Here is a 21,075-nt window from a genome sequence, read left to right on the forward strand (position 1 = left end):
AATCTACAGTTAGCAGAATATATGTGCTATAACCACATGATCTCTTAGGGCAACTTGCTCTATTTCTTTTTCCAATGCAAAAAAACCCAATAAAGAAGTCTCATTAGCAAAACCAGCTCGCTAACACAGATCTATTTTAGGTTACACAATTAATACCTCTGATGCTATCACACTTGCCAGACACTGGAATTCTTCCTTCACTTTCCTTGATGAGATGCCAAGCACTTTGCAAAGCTTCTTTCTTATACTAATTCATGTAAAGCAAGAATGGAATGGAATGGAATGGAATAGAAATTAAGAAAAATATGAAACCAGAAGTAATTAGAACAAGAAAGCCATATGACCTCAGAGATGAAACTTATATTCTAAAAACTTAGAATACAAGAAATAAATGTAAATGATGAAGTCTGCTTCTTATTTAAGAAGACTGCTGCTACTACTAGCAAATTCTTCTATAGCATTAAAAAAGGATTCTAAAGTTGAAAGTTCAAATAGAAAAAATTCTAGGAAAGAGACTACAACACATTGGAGGAAGAGTCACATCCTCAAAAATATAGAAAATATTAAAAATATTGAACGAAGGATTCTATCTTACACAGAAAAATATATGGGAGGAAAAAAAGCATGAAAAACAAAATGACCAGATTTTTTTAATGTAAATGCTGGCCTCACAATACAGAAACATTATAAAATAAGATAACATGTCACCAAATTGAACGGCTCAAGGTTTAACAATACAAGTGTACTTCAATCTTTGTAGTGAAATCAACCCTCATTAGTAATACACGAACATCACTGCAGTATCTTCTTATGTTTCGGTGCCCTAAATGAAGTGAGTTGAAGTTTAGCTAATCACCCACTGACCGAATGATCGCATCATTCTCGCATCAAAACAAGAGCTATTAGTTTCAGAAAGGTCAGACTTCATTATCTTCCTCCTTCCATGGAGAATACTTCAGGCTTGTGAAGGAGACAGCAGTGCCAAGGAAAGCCGTCAGTACTGGTGTCTCTACTATGACCTGCAAAAGTCTTTTATACTCTCTATTTACAACCTTCCACCACTACTAGAAGTCTCACAGGCATTACTTAAAAATACTGTTGACAACTTGACAACTGAGTAAAGAACTGCAGACATTATGCTGTGGACTGGGCACAGGCCAGATGAATCATGAATTTATTAAAACATGCAGCTTGTTAAGAAGGTATCACAACTGACACAGTTGATATCTGGTAGGTTGCTCAGAAAACTTTCATAAAATGATTTTGAATTAAGGTTTCTATACAGGACATCAGCATACTCATATCAGCAGCACAGACCTGGTGATCCTCATTCCCCTTCTTTTTCAGGGTCTCTAATAGGCCCCAGTGGACTGGAGGCAGAGGGCTGTAAGAACTCAGCAAGTGAAGCTGACTTAATGGATTCTGGTTTATTTCTGCAATCCTCAAGGCTCTCAAGATAGCAGGTGCAAACTTAGAATAATGAGCCGTAGATGAAATAATAATTGGGCAAGTTCTATCTTGTAATCGATCTGCAACTACTTTAGCAACAGCTGTGTGTGTATCCAAAATATATCCCGTAGTACTGTACACAGAGTGAATGGCAGCTAGACAGTCCTCCTCAGAGCACCAGCCAGCCACCAAGTCCTGCTGAAGCTTTTCAAGTAGATCTTTCTGTAGCTGGAAGTGGCCCTGATTTTCCAGCTGGTTATATAATTGTGTCACCAGTTGTCCATCCTCATTAGCAATCAGGTGCAAGTATCGCTCAAGATTGGAGGACTTCAAAATATCTACCGCTGGTGAAAAAGTGGGAATTAATTTTCTTCCCCTCAAATCATAAACACCTGCTCTTATGAAGTCAGTCAAAACATTGTTTTCATTGGAAGCACAAATACATTTTCTAATAGGAATTCCCATCATTTTAGCATACAAAGCGGCTAATATGTTGCCAAAGTTTCCTGTAGGAATGCAAACATCTACAGGGCTTCCAAAAGGAATAATAGCTTGATGAACAAGATCAAGGTATGCAGAGGCATGATAAACTATCTGAGGAAGCAGTCGTGCCCAGTTTATGGAGTTTGCTGCAGCCAAGGCTGTCCCATATTCTACTGTAAGAAAGCCAGTATAATCAGAATTAGTAAAGATTTGCTTTATAGCTGTCTGGCAAAAATCAAAATCAGATTTGACACCTACTGACCAGGCATTTTCTTTCTGACAGCCAATCATCTGTGATTTTTGGATTGGGCTTACTCCATCCTCAGGAAAAAAATTAATCACAGCAATTCTCTGTTTGTCGGTGTCATGGAGACGACTAAAGCCATCTAGGACAGCGCTCCCAGTGTCACCAGAAGTAGCTACCAGAACCAAGTAATTGCAGCTTCTGGGAATGCAGTATGCAAATATATGTGGCACCATCTGTAATGCAAAATCTTTAAATGATGCTGTTGGTCCATGAAATAACTCAAGGAGAAACTGATTTCCTGCCAGATGCCGAACTGGGGCAATTTTAGAACAAGTAAAGTTTTCTCCATAAGCAGCTTCAATAATTTCTGCCAGCTTAGAAGCAGGAATATCAGCAGGATGTATGCACCTTTCTAGCATCACCTGGGCTCTTTCCATATAAGTTGCTTCTATTAGGCTTTGCCATTCTCCAGCAGTGAATTTTGGAAGTCCTCTCTCAGGAACAAAGAGTCCTCCATCAGGGGCTAAGCCCTCAGTAACAACGTCACTGAAATATTTATGACAGTCTTTTTCCATACTCCTTCCAGACCTACTAGACCTAGTTGAAATGAAAGTTTCTAGTTCTGAGTTTTGGTATCTCTTCACAGCATCAAGTACCTTTTCTGCTACAACCTCTGCTGCAACATCCCCTCCACAAAGAACACGAATGTCGTACCACCTTTTGTAGAACTGCTTCCTAAACTGAAGTATGTCCTTGAGAGAAATACCAAGGGACTGGCCCACAATGCGATCCACTTTCATTGATTTCAGCCTGCTCATGATGACTGTTGTGGGCACATCTAGATAGACAACTATTCCGGTTTTCTTCATATGCTGCATGCTAGCAGCATGCATTGGATTGGACCCAGTAAGGGAAATGACACTTCCAGATGCTGAAAACTTCAACAGGGCTTTTCCTTCCTCCTCTAAAAATTGCTCGTTACCAACATCCTGCAGTTTTTCCGACACACTCATATTCCAGGTTGTTTCAAGGACATCATCATCGATGTCTATGACAGGGCAATCTAGTTTCTGCCCTACTATTCTCCCAATCGTTGTTTTCCCAGCACCCGGAGGTCCCATCAGGATAATATTTTTGTTTCCAACAAGAGAATGGCTTGAGAACCATGACTTCCATATCTGTGCAAATGCAACAGGTCTTGAAAGCACCACTTTTAAACACACGCTAAAAAGACTGTTTTGGGTTATTAGTCTTAAAGGCCGATACTGAGCAACGTGCAACATCTTCTGCTGGGTTGGTTTTTGGTTGGTTTTTTTTTCCAAGCCAACTTGACAATCCACTTAACTGCTTCAAAAAGAAAAAAACAGTAATTAGTCCTTCAGCAAACATCTAGGAAAAAAACCTAAAGGATATGTAATTCAGAACAACAAGAATTCAAACATAAATCCAGTTATGACTTAGGGAGGTATTTTTCAGAATAAGACTCATTCCCCTCTCCTGCATAGTTCCAGCTCATTTCCACTGACAAATCCAACTTCAGATAGCTCATGTTCTCAGAGTAAACAAAGACCTCCAAACCTAACACTACAATACTACTTGAAATAATATTGTTTATAGGAATTAAAAATCAATTAGTTTTTCCTGTAGTAGACTTAGTTGAAGATTAACTAGATTACCTTCTTGTAATCAAAATGTCAACAAAATATACATTTGTCTCACCTCCCAAGATACATTGGTTTCTTATACTTTCTAAGAAAACAAATGCAAGATCCACTTAAATACACAAAAGACTCACAGACTTGTGCAACAGCAAAGCTAGAAGAGCTGCATCCAATTCTCTTCTGAAGGGATAGCAAACCAAGCAAGTGATTTGTGAAGAACTCCTATAATGGAATTGTATTGAGTGTAGTTTGTGTAAAGTGACAAGAGAGAGAAAGAACACATCATGAAGACACTCTACCCTCAAGAGAAAAAGTCACTAGGGAAGTTGTATCTCCAACGAAGTCTAAGCAAGAAGCTCTCAACACTGTATTCTGTATGCTTAGAGAAATCAACACAAACAGTATCAGCACAAATTGCAGCACACGATTTGTGCACGATGTTTAGGGCAAAGGGGGAAGGACTCAAAATCTCCATAAAGTTCAGGTGGGGTGGGGGAGAAACAAGCACAAATTTGCACAGAAAATCCCTAAAGAGTAATTTTTTATTTTAGGTAGACAAACAAGTATCACTTTGTTATTGTTAATTTTTCAATATTTATGACGAAAAATGCTTAAGGAAAAGCAACACCGAACTTCCCTTTAGGAAATTATGAAGCTTTAGATGGAAAAATCCAACTCAGTTCTTGCTCATCAACTGTAAAAAAAATAATATACATATAAAATATAAATATTTATTTGCACTACATATAAAATCAGCATTTTTTTAAATGAATACTTTTAGTTGCTAGAGTCTGCAATACAAAGAGATGGTTGACTAAGCTGCAAGTTGTATTTTTTTCCTCCTGGCGCTGTAACATGTAACCAAAACAGCAACCAGTAACTCCTAATAACTACATTTTAAAGACTCAGTATAGCTGCTAGCATTCCAGCATTTGCTTTGCACTGCTTATAAGAATATTTTAGTTTATATACCAGCTACTTTTAGCAGTAAAAAAAATTTTCATGAGAAGGTGTTTCCCTGCATTGATCAGGACAGACTAAAAAGAACAATTAAAGGAACAATCACTACAGACTAGGTTTCCACATCCTTCAATTGTTCAGGCCTGTTCTCTAGATGCTCTCCAGTCCAACAGCCTTTTATCACTGTGAAGAGCAGAAGGTGGCCTGGAACTGCAGTAGAAGCCGGGTGAGCACCCAATGGGAACTGCATCATCTTCCAAAGACCTATTCGTGATTAATCCACAATTTAGAGTTGTCACACCAGTCCTTTAAAGACCCTGCTGTTCTCCACCAGTGTGCATAACATCAAATGACTCCAGAGACACAGGTCACAAATGACATTCAAAAATGACACAGAAGCTCAAGTTCTGTAAGGGCAAGGCACAAAACCAAAGACTCTTTGCTTCCAGATGCTCCTTGCTCTAGATAGTGTTCTGTGTTCCTCTATCTTTTACACTCTACTCTCTCTACCAAACTATTAGCATACATTACAAAGTCAAAGGACTTCTAATAATTTAAATCTTTGCATTTGCTCACTTCTGCGTGGAGAAATGAGCTTGCAAACAGTAAGTATCTGTGTTTGCATCCAGTGCTGTGACATGATAAAGATGCTCTAAGTGCAAGGCATAGATCAGAGTAGAGATGGGCATGTCATACTGTATAGTTTTTTCTCAATACTTGTAAAATTATAAGGGAAACATCTTGTGTAGATGCAATATAAGTTTTTTTCTAATAGTTATTAAAAAACAATCTTCAAAGAGTAGTTGTAATATTCAGTATCATTATAAAACTGTACTGCAATAGTAATGCACTCTAGCTCTGTATGTATGTATTCACTATAGGGCCAGAATGAGAACTTCGTATTAAACTTCCAGATTTTAAAAATCTAGACAAAATTTTAGTGATTTTATTTCTTGAATGTAAGAATCACTTCAAGAACTGTGTGTGAACTAAGGGAGTACAAACCATGCTAAGCATAGTGACCTGCCTACCATGTCTAGTTGCACTACAGATTCACTTGGAGGTGCAGTCACTTGGTGCGCACTATACAGCTGCTGGATGTAATATCTGGACTGCTTCATGAAACTAGGCCATAGGTATTGTTTTAAATCAATTTAGTTAATTTGGTGCAAAAATTTGCAGGGAAGTCCTTTATTCAGCTACTCAATTCAACCTAGTCCAGTACAATCCAATTTTGTACCCACGTAAAGTACATGTACACAGAAGCTTGCAATCATTGAATGCAACCTGTTTCTTTGGAAAAATTTTTTGTTCAGTTGGCAAAACTTTACTGCAAAAGCAGCTCGAATTAGACTGTATCGCTGGTAGAGTTTACTGGTTTAGTTAGAACACCGAGCCATCTAATTTTCTAAAGGCTTGGGGTTTTTTGAAGCAGAGCTTACATCCACACCTGCAATGAAATTCTAAGTTTTGACAATACACCTTGAGCCTTCACTTGGATGCTGACAGCATCTACGTATCATTAGCAGTTACCCACAATTTTAACAACCATTGCTGGCTGACAGGCGTTCTAGTGAAAACCAGGCTTTGATACTGATATAGACACAAAGTTTGCAACAACACAACATACAGTTAAAATTCAGTAACCAAGCAAATCAGTGGCAGTTTGCAGCTGTCAAAGACCTCAAGGCAGTTCAAAACTAGTAAGTTATCCTCTTTCAAAATTGTTAACACAGGACAACTTCTATTTTACTTTTCTCAGAGCTTGTATGCATAGGAAAAAAACCCCAACCAACTACCAATCCCACAGCAAACCATTCAACTCCAGTCTTCTCGTGATCATCCAACAAACCAAGATCCTGCAAAGGTTCCCGCCTCACCACCGCGCTCCCTCCCGCCTCACCGTTTCGACGCCGCGAAGGTGTCAAAGGGCGGGTGGGAGGAAGGGGCCGGCCGGGCCGCTCCGCGCCGGGGAAACGCGACACCACAGAGCCGGGTGAGCCGCGCCCCCTCACCCACCCACCCACCCACCCACTCGCCCGCCCAGCGCAGCGCCGGGCTCCCCACCTCCCCTCCGAGCGCCGGTGGCGGTGCCTTGGCGGTGCCCCTGCCGTGCCGTGCCCCCGCGGCGCGGCTCCCTCGTCCTCAGTCGTCCTCAGGCGCCTTCAGGCGCCCTCGGCGCGGCGCGCGCGCGCACGTACCGGCAAGGCCGGGGACAGCTGCCACAGGCACCGCGCGCGCCCCCCTCGCCCCCAACCTGCCCCGCACCGCACCGCACCGCGCCGCGCCCCCTCCCCACCGCGCACGCGCGGGCACGTGCCCGCCCCGCCCCCTCGCGACTCCGCCCTCAGCTGCCCGGTGCGCCCGGACTCGGCCCTGCCGGCTTCACCTTCGCAAAGCGCGCCTGCGCGGCTCCCGGCGCCGCTCGGCGCCACTGCGCCTGCGCCGTTCCTCCCGGCCAGAGGGAGGCGGGAGCGTGTGGCGTAGGCTCCGCCCCCTCATGGCGCGGTTACTTAGGATCGGGTTTCCCTAGTAACTGCGGAAACAACAGTGTGGCGGCCCGCGCCTGCCTCGGTGGCGGCCCGCGGCTGGACGAACGAGGGCCGTGCGCTGAAGCAGGGCGAGAAGAGAGCTGTGAAGAGGGAGGAAACGTGAGGCCCCCTGATGGAGGTGGGCGCTTCCCCGTGCCGCGGTCCCCTCGGCCGGAGGGTGACGACGCAGTGTGCTGAGGAGAGCATCTATAACCTCCTGCCCCGCCTGGAGGAGAAGCCTGTCAAACCTCCCAGGTACGTGGGTGTGACAGTACCACTTGCAGACACGGTGAGTGGTTTTGGCAAGGCAATGCAGCTTACGGGTAACAGGTATTTTAAAAACCCCCACAACCTAGTTTTTGTGTAGTTACTGCTCCTCCTAATGAGTCACTAACATCCGAGGGTTTACAGCCTGCTCCATGAGCTGATGATTTGGTGTCTTCAATGCCATCTTGATCATTGACAAAGCGCTCTTTCCACGCAGAGGAATTACATGGCATCTTTGTTATTTCTACTTTATAACACTTTTTCAATGAGAAGCTGAAAAGTTGGGTTTATAAAAATTTTTTCTCAGTGCCACACTTCCATTCTTTTAATGTGTCAGCTGTGTCTCCTGACATTGTTTTTTTGCTTCTCTTTCTCACCCCTTACCTTAAGAACATAAAGGTGTTTTGTCCTCCCTAGTATTACTTCCTTTGAAAGTTTTTGTAAAATTCTTATTTGATAATTGTGCAAACATTGTTTTTTTCAAGTCCCTATTACTTTATATAAAAGAATGCTGTTAGCATTTTTAGTGTAAGGGTAATGTAGGTCATAACTCAATGCCTTTAAAACAAGTAGAAACATCAATGACATTCATAAGAACAAACATAGTTATCCCTTTTCAGGTAAAAGGGTTCACATTTGTGAGATTCCTCGTTCTGAGCCTTTTCCATGTAAAAATAGATCATACATCTTTTTTTTTTGTTTCCAATGTGAATGAAAGACACTTTTGTCAGACGGAAGTGAAATGACAATATGGCAAAGCATGCAGGACACTAAATCCATTCCCATCCTAATACCATTCCAGGATTTGGATACTCCACGACCCTCAGGTTCAGTTTAGGCAAGAGATACCTTAGGTTGGATGTGATCTGACTAAATCCCCTTCTGATCTCACTGATTTCTGTTGTCACCCCACTTCCTGCTTTGGTTCTCAATTTGCCAAATATCCAGCTGCTAACAACAGTGTTGAATCTGGTTAATAACATGATCTGACCTGTATTAACTAATGCGTATAAAATCTAGGGTCTCTTTTTCAAATTAAATCATATATATTTCACTTCCAACTGACCAGGTACTACTTATTTTCCCCAACTCTGATGTCCCAAGATGACACCTGAGGAATGATAACTGTCTTCGTACAAATGTGTTATCTTTTTTCCCCTTGCCCAATGATGAATGGATTAACATTCTTAAGTCCCCTATAACCATGTTTTCTTCCTTGTAACCCTCTCTAACCCTATGATATTGGTGCATGACAGCATTTAGCCACTTAGTCTTGGCCTGAAAAGTCACTGAAAAGATACAACTGCCACATCTCTTTGTCCAAAGGAATGCCTATAGCTGTCTACAAAAGTCATCTTTACCTTATGCCAACATGTAATAAACTCAGTACTTTCTCATTCCAAGAGTGTAGGAACCCTACTAGGTAAAACTCCTCATAAAATCACTACCTTTCTCTACTGTGTGGCTACAATGCCACTCCTTGCAAATGGTGAGGAATGCAATTATTTATGAATGTGGTGGGTTTGTGCCTGTGGCTATAGCTGTCTGCCATGAATTTAACAGAAAAAATAAATCAAACCTCATTCCTTATAAATTAGAGGTATTTCTGGAATTATATGTAATCATATGTAGATAATCCTCTTTCTAATTTTGGAGACCAAATCTTCAGAAAACAAAGTAACTCCACATTTTTAATGAAGTCCTCTTACACATTCTAATGTTATGATCAAGTACAAATATATCTATTGTACATTTGCAGGTCATACAAAAGCTTTTATCAGTGTTGCTACTATGATTCCCATTCACTGGCCCCGCATGACATCATTTCCTTCATACAATTTCAGTATTTCCGTAAAGTAGGTTGCGTTATAGGTAATTGTTTTTGTTCTTTTTTTCCTTACCTGAAAACATAGTATAGTTTTTTCAGAAACACATTTTTTCTGTGAAAGAAAAGCGTGACTGTTTTATCATTTTTTCTCTACCATAAATTAATATGACATGTTTCTTAAAGATGGACAGATTTTACAAGGTATGATGAGGTAGCCTTACCTTCAGGAGCAGGGAGTTCTGCTCCTTCAGGAAAACATCTGTGACAGCTCAGTCCTTCAGATAGAGGCAAGATGCTGCTCATCAGCTAATCATCAGCATTTGGCTTCTTTTGGAGAACATGTTTGCATACCTTTGATTAAAGCAGAAGTTGCGGTGCCATATGTAACATTATACCAAAACACCAGTGTGTGCCTACTGTCTGCATACAACTTCTCATGTCTGAGCCCTTACTGATTTTCACATTAGCTGTTTCAGTTAGGGCCAAAACCACCACTGATTAAAATAGTTCAGGGTCATAGTTCAGGTCTGGGTAATATAAGGTTTGCTGTGCTATTTCAGAGCAGTTACCCATCTCATCTTTTATAATTATAACAGATAGTTCAACAGGAACATTGAGACAATGACACAGTGGACAGTAATAAGATAAACTGACGATCAAGGACATTCTGTCCAACTCTCAACTACATTTGACATGTTTTCTGAAGCATGAGGTTTTACATACCTCTAAAGTACGTTTCGTCCCATAGAATGAAGCAGTGAATGTTCTCGTTATCAGTACAGATCTCGTATTTTTTTAAGCCAGCTGAGCTTTTCCCTAGATGTGTTTGATTTCTGTGTAAGGCCCTACAATGTACTGCAACTGCAGCTCCGGAAACAGCTGAGGTACATTGGCATTTACATCTTTCTCATTCTACAAACTTTCAAATGTAGAAAATCTAGCAAAATAGGTTCATGATTACTATTTTTCTGTAGATGCACAACAGCTGCCTATTTTGGGTACATGCTTGCACAAAATAAATAGCCACATTTAAAAAACTTCTCAAAATTGATTTAATTAAAAAAAAAAAAAATTAAAGCATGTAATGTACAACCTCATAAAAGTAATAAATTCATGCAAGCAATACTCAAAGCAGTTTATTTCCAAAATGTAGGTTTTGTTGAGTTTCAAAATGTCTGTGTTCAGTATTTATATGAAAAGTGCATATAGGAACCATTTCCCAAAGTGGGATAATACTGACCTTGGAGACACAGGAGAAGAAGGAAGAAGCAAACTAGCTTCAGATTCAGAAAAAACACTTGTCAATGCAGTGCTGGGCTTAGCCTTAGTATGGAGGTTGCATGAATTATGACCTTTATTTGGTAGAGGGTACAAACCAAAACAGCTTGGGCTTTTGACATGAACTACTGCAAAAATGTGTATTCTTTGAAGAAGTATTTTTAACAGTTTTCTGATCTTTAACTTTATGGCCATTTTTTAATGTCTAAGGTATATATCCACATTTAGACCATTCGTGAAACGTGAAGCAGAGAAAAATAAATCTCAGTGGAAAACTATGGGACCAGCAAAAGTTGCAGAGCCATCTCCAAAAAATTTTCTGCAGAAACATTCAAAGGAACCCAAGCTACCAGCAAGTAAGTGTACATACGAAATATAATGTATTTTTAAAGTATTTTAGTTTACAATATTAATGTTGAAAGTAACAGTTATGGAGAATAATTTTTTTAAAACACTTGAAAAAATTTTTATATACTGGGGCAGTTTCCATTGTTCCTTTTATAGTATCTGTGATACCAAAATTATTTCTGTATTTTACAAAAAATGTTTATTGTGTAAAATACTGAAACAAGCAACAAGGAGATTACATATATGATTAGGAAATACAGTAAGTATTTACTCTTGTGTGGTACAAAACCAGCTGAAATCTAAAGAAAAATTGTATCTCTCTTGGCTGAAGCTATTCAGATTTTGAAGATGTGTTGATGGCACGTTCTATCCTGCTGATATTTCAATTTGTAATTATATAGTTGAGATTTATATGTCACTGTTTTCTGCAACTGATCATTAATATTAAAGTAAATAGTATGAATGGAGGTATTAAAAGTGAGCTAATTGTTTTTAATGCTTGAAGAGATATGGGAAAAGTATGGGTGCCTTAATGTTATAAGCAACATACAGCTTTTACTCTTCAGCACTCACTGTCGGCTCTTAATCCCGTAGCATTAAGTTCGCTGCCAGCATTCAAAGCATAGAATTTTTTTGGAGAGCTGCATGTCACAGAAATAAGAAAATTGGAATATTTTGTTGCAAAATGCACCCTACCTTTGGGCACAAACCATAATTCTGAGTGAAAGGAGTTGACAGTTCTAATGTTCAGCCTCATGGCAGGTTCTGCAAGGGTCGACTGACCTTCTTAGTGCTGCTGGAGTTCTAAGTACATTGCTGTTAGAAGTTGTAATGGAGTTATAAAGTTTTGGCTTGAAATTGGTTTTAGCCTGGAAAAATAGAAGATCTTAACATACTGTGTATATAAAAAAAAAAAAAAAAAAAAAAAAAAAAAAAAAAGGCAGCAAGAATGTAGGAGTCCAGCACCCAAATTTGCATGACACACGCAAATGGCTTTGGCACTGAAAATACAGGCTGTCCCAGGAGGCTTTGGAGGCTTAATGCCTCAGGCAATATGGGTTATTAGAACCTTAAGGTAAACTTTGGTCCCAAAGGTCCTGTAGCCATCCTGGGTTGTTTTTGAATAAAGCCCTCACTTTTTCAGGGAATCTGACCAGCATTCAGTATACTGGAATGTAATACTTCATGACATCTGAGCATGAATGTTTCCAAGCATAAGACCTTGTTAGATTACCACACTAGTGTTTTAGATGGGCATAGGAAAGAAGATTGATACACCAATAATTTGGAGCAGGCCATAAGACCCCTTTTGAGTACTTGTATTATAAAATGAGTGTTATCTACTTCAAATTTGCTATATATTGAGATACAGTGGTCTGACTCTCTTAGGCAAGCAGCTCACAATATTTCTATTTCAACTTGTTGATTCAGGGCTTCATAATAGCAATATGTGCTTTGGGGTCTGCATTTGGAGTCAATGTTCCTTAGACTCAAAATTGCTATGAAACATCACAGCTTCAATCCAGACTAGTAATTTCATTGTCAGGATTAGGTCCTAAGAGACCTTGAGAAGGAACTGTATTATTAACTCTTGTACCTTTGTTGAATTTCATACTTACCTCAGAGAAGTCACACTGCTTAATCACTTCTCTTAAAGCATGGCACTTCCATCACTTGAAATTTAACCAATTATCAGTTGTCTAAATGGGATCATGGCATTGTGTTTGTGGTATCTGTGCCATCTTCAAAACTGCATTTGATCCAACTATTTTAAAAATAGATTGCAAGGACAGAACAGAAAGAAAGAATTCTTCTTCCCTGAAGTCTGGGATAGTGTAATTCTTTTAGACACTCATTACTCACCACTTCCTTACAAAGGGTGTGTTTTATAACCTTCAGCTGAATCTTGTTGTATTACTGGACTTTGCATTCATTTTAACCAAGCTCAGTTGATGGCTCCAGAAGAAGTGGGGGCTCCCAAAAAGTGTGCATCATTGTATTGCAGGTAAGGGTGAGCTACTGCCCACTGAGAAGCTTCAGAGATGTTGTTTCTAAGAAGACATCCTAAGAGAAACAGAGGTTTAAATCTGTGTGTCCTACAGTACTAAGTTATAGCAAGCTATCAGGTTGTAAAAACAAAACCCAGGAGAGCACTGGTTTATGGGTCAGTATCAGGAAACCAGCTGATGTAGGAATGAGCTCTACCACTTGTGACCTTACACATTTTTTGCCAAAGAAGAACATGAACTCAGACAACCTGAATCAAATAATTAACTCTGATAATGACTGTGAGTTAGAGTTATATCTCATGGGAAATATGGTGGGAAATTAATTGTCTTTCATCAGTCACCTGAAGTGAGACTACTCACGAGACTACTGACTTTCTGTTGATGCCTTGGAGAAAAGATTACACTAAACAGGAAGAGTTTCTCTATTCTCTGGAGAAAGGATTGTGGGAGGTTGTTTACAAGTGTTAGGAAACAGCAAGAGCAGGGCTTTTCCCTAAGGAGAGGTGGGCCAGAAATTGAGGGCAACCGCAATGCAGGCTGGGAAATAACCCCACCAACAGGATGCAGTCCCACCACAGCAGGGGCAGGCAAGCAGAGTGGGGTGGTAATAAAAATCTGTCCTATCAATGGCCTAGTGACCATCAGGCAAGATGGGGTGACAGTCCAGGTCCATCCACTAATTCCCCACCATCCTAGGACTAGGGCAAGCATGGCTGAGACAGCTCAGCCAGGGACTGACAGCACAGGCCTGAGCTTAAATGGGGTTCCTGAACCCAAGGGTGTGGGGTGGATGCCCCAGGTGAGACTGGGCAGGGCCATTAATGCCTAAGGGCCCTGATAATGAGCTTCTCTAGTAAAAGTAGTTTTAATACATTTGAAAAAAGTCCTGTGCTACTGCAAGAGGAAATGAGTGGCATGTTATAATGAAAACCCATCTGAAACAACATAGTATTTCCTAGGTTATGAAACTTCTGTTATGCTAAACAAGCATACTCATTTTCATCATAGTACATTCCTAGTCAATTCTTTCACTGTAGATACAGTTGGTTTCTATTTTAATGTGGTTTTGTCCATAATTTTTCCCTTTTGAAAAATGTAATAACATTAAATCACAAAGTTATTCATGGTTATTGCTGAGAATGTTTACATGCTCAATTTACAGGAAAAAAAGAACAGGATAGTAAGAAATTGCCTGCACTATCAGTGCCACAGAGGACAGATCACCCAGTTATGGGAATTCAGAGTAAAAAGAATTTTATAAATGCAAATGCAGTTGCTGCTATCACAGGATTGCCTAAAAAGCCTCAACCTATTTGTGTCGATAGAAGACAGGGAGATAAATATCTGCTTGAAACTTCAGGACTTGTTCCAAAATATATTAAAAAAAAGGTAAGTTTTATTAAATTATAGTGGAAATACTAGTAACAATGGCTATTTGGTTCTCTATTGCATTCTCCTGTGAAATGTTCATGATTCTTTTTGCAATTTTTAAATACCACTGCTGTTTGTGGTAGACTTTTAAAATTCATCAAGGAAGAATCACTGGCACTAGAGTTGTGCCTTGCCTTTGCTCTGTGTTCACTTGCTTATGCTGTCAGCAAAAAACTGGCAGAATGATGCTGCTAAAGCAATAGCATATGTGTTGCATTGGGAACCACAGAGTATCTAATGGAGAGACTAATGGAGTTCTGTGATGAATGAATGCTGACTCTTTAGGAAAGACAGACAGGGAAGAGGAGGAGCAGGGCTTGTCCTTTGCATGAAGGAGCTGTTCAAATGTATGGAGCTCTTCTGTGGAATTGGCAACAGTCTGTTTGAGCTTGTGAGTCAGGATCAGAGAAAAGGCCACTGTCAGAAGTGTGTTATGGACCATCCAGTCAAGGGAGGAACTGGATTAAATCTTTTTAGGCAACTTGAGGAAATCTTCAGATCACAGAGCAGCTTCTTGTAGAAGACTTTATCCTCCTTGGTATCTGCTGAAAGGATAACACAATGGGATGAAAGCAATCCTGGAGCATGTTAGCAACAGCTTCTTAACACAGATGGTGAATGAGTCAACCAGTGGTCATGATCTTCTGGTTCTGCTACTTACAAATGAGAAAGAACTGGTCAGAGGTGTGATAATCAATGGTTGTCTTAGTTGTGCAGGCCAAGTAGTTCAAGATTCCCTCCTCCTCAGGGAGGCAGGTGATAGCATACAGACCCTGTACTTCAGGAGAGCAAACATCACCTTGTGTAGGGAACTAGTATGTAGGACCCCATAGGAGACAGCTCTGAAAAGCAAAAGAGTTTGAGAGAGATGACATGCCTTTAAGGACAACGTCCTCCAAGCACAAGAACAGTCCGTTCCACCACTCAGGAAAACAAGAGGTATCAGGAGCCTGGCTTATCTAAACAGGTAACCCATGACAGAACATTATGCAAAAAGAGGCATGACATATGACATAACCCATGAGATGCAAAAAGGTGAAACTACAGCCCTTGCAGTACCTTTGCATGCTAAATGTATATTAAATAGATACAATATATATGATAGATATATATATATATTCAATTTAAAAAGGAAAAGGCAAAATAGATATGTTCTCCCAGCTACATCTGGGATATTCAGAAATTATTTTTCCTCCTGGAAACACAATTCTGCCACATCCAGTATGGGATAGTTTATCATTCCTAACTAGTCCAATTTTCATGTATGTGTTAACACTATTCACTCTCTTCTGTGGTATGAAATGTTCAGCAAAAATCAGGATATAGGAAGACCTTTTAAAGAAAGTATCTGAGGAATGTGCTTCAGAGAGTAGAATCTGACACCATATAAAAATGTAAAATAGCTCGCTGACATTAACAGGTTTCAAACTCTTCATTCAACCATCAGTTCTTCTAAATAGATGTTTTGCTTTCTGGATTCTGGTGTCTTCCAAGGTTGCAAAAAGATACTGAAGGGAATTGTTTATAAGTTTTGCTCAAGCTACAAAGACAGTCAATCTTGTTTGATACTTCTAAGAACACAGTGATTTAAGATTTTATTGCTCAGTGGCACAAAATTCAGTTTGAAGCTCTCTTTGCAAATGTAATATACTATGGATTACAAGTATGTCTTTGTTTCCTTCTTAAAAGCACATATAAGAAACTTCTTCCTTACCCTTATAGGATTATGGTGTTATACCAAAATACGTAACACGGAGAAATGAAGAAATAAAGAGAGCTCAGAAAGAACAGGAGGCCAGTATCTTGGAGCATCTTAAAAAAAGAGCCATGAAACGGCTATCTGATGAAGAAAGGAACAGTCTTCTTCAGGTGCATATTTTAACAGTGTAATTAGTTACATATACAAAACATTAAGTAAGGTAATGTAAGTCCATATAAATAATAAAAGTATACTAGATTTTTTTTAAGCGAGGCAAATGAGTTAGCTACTTTTTCACTAGATGGAGCTGTAGAACAGTTGTAAACTGGACTGAAGGGAGGTGATCTAGCTACAGTTTTAGTTCAATTTTACAAGTACTTAAGTTTTGTTAGATTCCAATCCCCATTAATGACTTGGAATTTCAGTGAAACTTCAGAGGAATGCAGAAAATCACCTATATGGATTTAGTGACAGTTCTGACTCTCTACTTGTGAATCATGGAAAAATACAAATAGCTTTTTTTTTTTCCTGATGCGTAATGTTGCCACTTTTAATGGCAGTTTCTATCTTCACATTGTGACCTCACTGACTAAAGCATAAGGTCATGATATAAAATGTGGCAAAACCAGAAAATGGAATTAAATTGCAATATATTTGTAGAACTATGGCTGGAAAAAAATGTATTTTGTCAAGCTGTTTTGGATACTCTTTCATACATACTGCACAAGACTTTCTAAAGAGAAATAGTACCATGAAAGAAGTAGAGCAGAAAAGAGACATAAGTATATCCCATCCTTGAACTGGAATTTCTCATGACCATATTTTAGTCAAATTTCCTGTGAAATATACATTACTGTGATATATATTTATCAATCTGTCCTTTAATAACTTGATCTTAGCAGCCACCTGAAACAAATTAGCAGATGGATGGACATCTCCAAGACACTAAATCCCCACAAAAAAGCCCGCAGAATATCTAGAGAGAAAACACAGTGTCTAACTCACTTATAAAGATTAAGTGGTTAATCAGCAAGTTCCAAAATAGCATAGTGGTGTCTCTTGCTTATGCAGCAAGCCATAGAAGGTAGGAAGGAGAGGAGAAGGCATTGCATTGACAGTAATATAAAGAACATAACAACAAGGCTGAAGATTAAGATATTTTTATGATGGAAAAGGCATGGGACAAGCTGATGGACTGGCAAGTTAACTATGCAGCAAAAATATATGTGCAAAAAGGCATGTGAGTTCAGCTGCTCACAGTTCTGCATTTAGTTTGATAAAATTATGTTCTATATTTTTAAAATACAAGAGTGAACTGAAATATTTTTTAATTTAAAAGTCTTTAGATCGTTTTTTATTAACTCAGTATTTTCTTTCATTTTTTTCAAAAAATTTTGCTCTTTCACATGGGCCAGATTACTTATACAGTTATATTGTCAGGAGGCATTAGTGTCCCCAGGGTATGTGGCTTCTACCCAGTGCTCAGCTGTAGACATATGGGAATTCCTGTCTTTTAAAATAATTGACATTGCTAGTGAACACATGTGCACTATCTGATTTGAAAGAATAAGTGGCAATAGATGTCTGAGGACAAAATCAAGCCTCATGAACTTACAAAAATGAAGGGAAATAATTTGTGCCAACATTTTTTGAAGTCTCCATTATGCTTGCTTTGGTTGGGATTTTATGAGAATCAAAGAGAATGTTGATAAATGCAGTACATATTTCTCACTGATCCAGCATGTATTAGAATTCCTTATATAGAGTTAGACATTCAGTTTGTGATCTAGCCCATAGCAATAGTGGTTAGCATATTTATATTGCTGTTGGAGGAGCTGTGAGGGAGATTTTTACAGAGAGTCATGATATGCTTTTGATCTCTCCACTCTGTAGGGATAAAGTAAATTGTGATGAGTACATGCTCAAATGTGTTTCAAAATTCATTGTTTTCAATTATTTCCAAACTAGTTTTTACTAATGTACACAAAGATGAATTATTTAAAAGAGGCTATGAATGACTCTTCTATGAAAGTTTTGAAACTATGGTAGACTAGGAGCTTTATTTAAGTACTTTCAGCTGTGGATTGTAAAGACCACTAGCGTTACAAGACAGTAAATAAATAGCCTTGTTGCTCTAAGTTTCATGTGTTGAGGTAGCGTTTTTAAATTTCTATAGAGATTACAATGAATATTGCTGAAGAACCTTTACGGACAACACTTAGATGCTTAATACGATCATGCAAAAAGCATGATTTGCTATGCAATAAATACACTGCTTTGAACCAGTAAAATATTTGTTTGTAAACTGCTTTTTCTTAGGCAGTACTGGCAGGAAGAGGTAACTTCTTTCTGTTAAATCAATTCATACAGTGGACAAAATCAGTCAAGTTTTTAAGCACAAGCGTCCTTGAGTTCTGAAATAGAAGCAACAATCTTCAAAGCTAAAGATGTGTTAAGAATAATTGCTCTAAATTTAAATTCAGTATGTTAATGAATTAGCCAGTCTGGGAGAAAAGTGCTTAATAATAGTGGAGGACATGAGGCTGGAAATCAGTGTGCCATAAAATCAGTGTGTTAGTTATTGAGGAGAGTAGAAAACTTTATCTCCCAAGAGGGCAACTTCAGTTCTTCATTTCTGAAGATACTTTGTGATCTGTAAGGAAACAGAACTGCGAGCCAAAAACATTTTGTGAAAGTGTCTTCTCACTAGCCATATTGTGTTATTTACCGATTCCTGTATGAGTTCCTTGTAGTAGGTGTGATTATTAAGTTCATCCATATAGTTTTCATGAGGACATTTGATGCACTGAATAAACTCTACTAAATCCTCATATATGCATGTATAGGATGCATAGATTTTGTTTATCCTCTTGAGGAGAGAAAGTAAGAGCAATTGTTGCAGTAATTGTGAGGATGTAAAGACAAGTTTTAAATTTTATCTTTCTAACACAGTCTGGTTTCATTCAGTAATATATTGGTGGATAAAAGTTTGTCTCTGATGTTGATTTAACAGGTTTATGTTTCAGACAACTGCATGGGTTTTTTTAGGCAGGGTTTTAGTCTTAGACTTTTATATGTGGAAGATACAGTTCACTTTATTTAGTAAGGTAATTCTTTGCATAGCAGCATTCAAGAGAGGTAAGAGGTACTGAAATTATTATTGATAGGTCTGTGACAGCTAGGGTTTTTTTAGTCTAAATGATAAGTAAGTTGCCTATAAATTCCTGTAAATGTAGATTAGGAAGGGAATGCAATAATTTAGAATTTTTAAAAAACAGTTCATAGAAGTTAAAATATTGTGCAATCAGTTTGGTGTCCATGGTCTCAGCAAAGTCTCAGTTATGGAAAGTGAAGCTGGTGATTAAGTGAACTGAAATGGCTGCTGAATTTTGGCTGGAGTTCCAAGTATTGGTACTCTTGTGAGTACTTAAGGTAGGTTACACCACTGTGTGTGACAGGGTGATAACTTTAGTAGTGGGGTTGCTGTTTGTGGGAATGTGCTTTCTTTAGTGCAGTTTGTAAGATAATTCCTGTTGCATTTTGGAGAAAAGAAGTGATATGCGTTTTGAGGCTGCTTTTATGAGTCCTTGTGGTTCCTCAGTGAGCATGTTAGTATTAGATACAATGGAGCAGTCAAAACTGCCTACCTGTAGGTGATTGAAAGCAGAGAAAGTCTCCTGTATAGAATAAGGAAGAGTCAGTTGTCATTAACCTTGTACAGTTTTTCTTGAAGATGCTGAAGACTAGAAATTAAGTGTACAGGCTTCCTTCAGTTCCTGGTAGGCTACAGGGTTGACTGTTAGTCACACTGACATACTTCTCTTCAGTTTAGCATTTTGTATCTCATCCTTCATTGGCTAGTTTAATTATTGTTTTGTTGCCTCTTAAAGACGTTTTTTTCTCCAAGGCACAGAAGTTTTTTTAGAGATCATTCCTTATATTGCATCAGAATGAGTCAAAATTATTTCTGTTGCAACTACTTTGATTTTTAAGCATTTAATTAATTTGGTTCAGTTAAGATGATTAAACATTATCCATATATTTATCTAATATTTTAATGTTGCAGTGACACTTATCAAATGCAGTATTAACAAAAACCCTTAAGTAGTTTATATGCATATTATGCTTAATGAAGTAAGTTTTTTATCATATATTTCCTTTTCATGTAATGGCACTAGGGGCTGAAAAAGAACTGGGAAGAAGTGTATCGTGAATTTCAGGGTCTGTCAGTAGAAATAGACACCATACCCAAGAAGATATATAAAGAAAAGCTGGAATTACAGATGAAACAACTGGAGCATGACATAGAAGTAATTGAGAAGCACAAAGTTATCTACATTGCAAATGAGTAATGACTGTTTTTCAGATACTACCTCTTTCCTCCTTTTCTTTTTCTCTATTCCTACATCTCCAAAAAGCACCCCCCTAAATTCTCAGAAGAAATTGACACCACCAACTTTTCAGAAGGAAATATTCAACTAATATATGTAGCTGCTTAGAAAAGTTGTTACATATAGCTCTCATCTGTCTAATTCACAAAATTTACTTTTTTGAAGTAAAGTTCTTAATTAAACTTTGAGTATGGAAACATGAATTTTATTATTCTTTGTCATTTTTATTAACTACTAAGATTTCAATAAACCTCATACAAAAAGCATAAAAAAATACTGTTTCATATGTGTGAAGCACTTCTTTCCTTGCATAGCCAAAACAAAATGAAATAACTGGCTGCTGAAGACATCTTGGTAAATACAACTTCAAGGTGGGATGGCTTTTGGACTAATTAAGAAGCTGTTGCACTTAAAAGCTTGAACGATTGTATTTCTAAACAGCTTGGCCTCTGCATAACATTTTGTGTACTCATTTTTTGTTACCAAAACAAAT

At 38.5% G+C, this 21,075-nt stretch overlaps 2 protein-coding genes across 9 annotated transcripts; one reads left to right on the forward strand and one right to left on the reverse strand.

Moving 5' to 3' along the window:
- Positions 1-637: 637 nt before the first annotated feature.
- Positions 638-7,217, reverse strand: THNSL1 (threonine synthase like 1). 7 transcript variants are annotated; one of them, XM_074900129.1, is made up of 3 exons: positions 7,002-7,071; positions 3,975-4,534; positions 638-3,523 (listed from the first exon to the last, which is right to left on the reverse strand). In XM_074900129.1, exon 3 carries the CDS (start codon positions 3,460-3,462, stop codon positions 1,240-1,242), a length of 2,223 nt encoding a protein of 740 aa, XP_074756230.1. In that variant the 5' UTR covers positions 3,463-3,523; positions 3,975-4,534; positions 7,002-7,071; the 3' UTR covers positions 638-1,239. The 7 variants fall into 7 exon arrangements, with proteins under 7 accessions (XP_074756230.1, XP_074756229.1, XP_074756236.1 ...); XM_074900128.1 differs by lacking the exon at positions 7,002-7,071 and adding an exon at positions 6,704-6,816; XM_074900135.1 differs by lacking the exon at positions 7,002-7,071 and adding an exon at positions 6,704-6,797 and having other exon boundaries at positions 638-3,526; positions 3,975-4,062.
- Positions 7,218-7,314: 97 nt separating this feature from the next.
- Positions 7,315-20,752, forward strand: ENKUR (enkurin, TRPC channel interacting protein). Of its 2 annotated transcripts, XM_074900137.1 has the most exons (6): positions 7,315-7,586; positions 10,915-11,066; positions 12,210-12,215; positions 14,233-14,450; positions 16,215-16,361; positions 20,370-20,752. In XM_074900137.1, exons 1-6 carry the CDS (start codon positions 7,465-7,467, stop codon positions 20,541-20,543), a joined length of 819 nt encoding a protein of 272 aa, XP_074756238.1. In that variant the 5' UTR covers positions 7,315-7,464; the 3' UTR covers positions 20,544-20,752. The 2 variants fall into 2 exon arrangements, with proteins under 2 accessions (XP_074756238.1, XP_074756237.1); XM_074900136.1 differs by lacking the exon at positions 12,210-12,215 and having other exon boundaries at positions 10,915-11,060; positions 14,224-14,450.
- The last annotated feature ends 323 nt before the right edge of the window (positions 20,753-21,075 follow it).

Source organism: Athene noctua, chromosome 2 (assembly GCF_965140245.1).
Source record: "Athene noctua chromosome 2, bAthNoc1.hap1.1, whole genome shotgun sequence".
In the NCBI taxonomy this organism is placed as follows: Eukaryota; Metazoa; Chordata; class Aves; order Strigiformes; family Strigidae; genus Athene; species Athene noctua.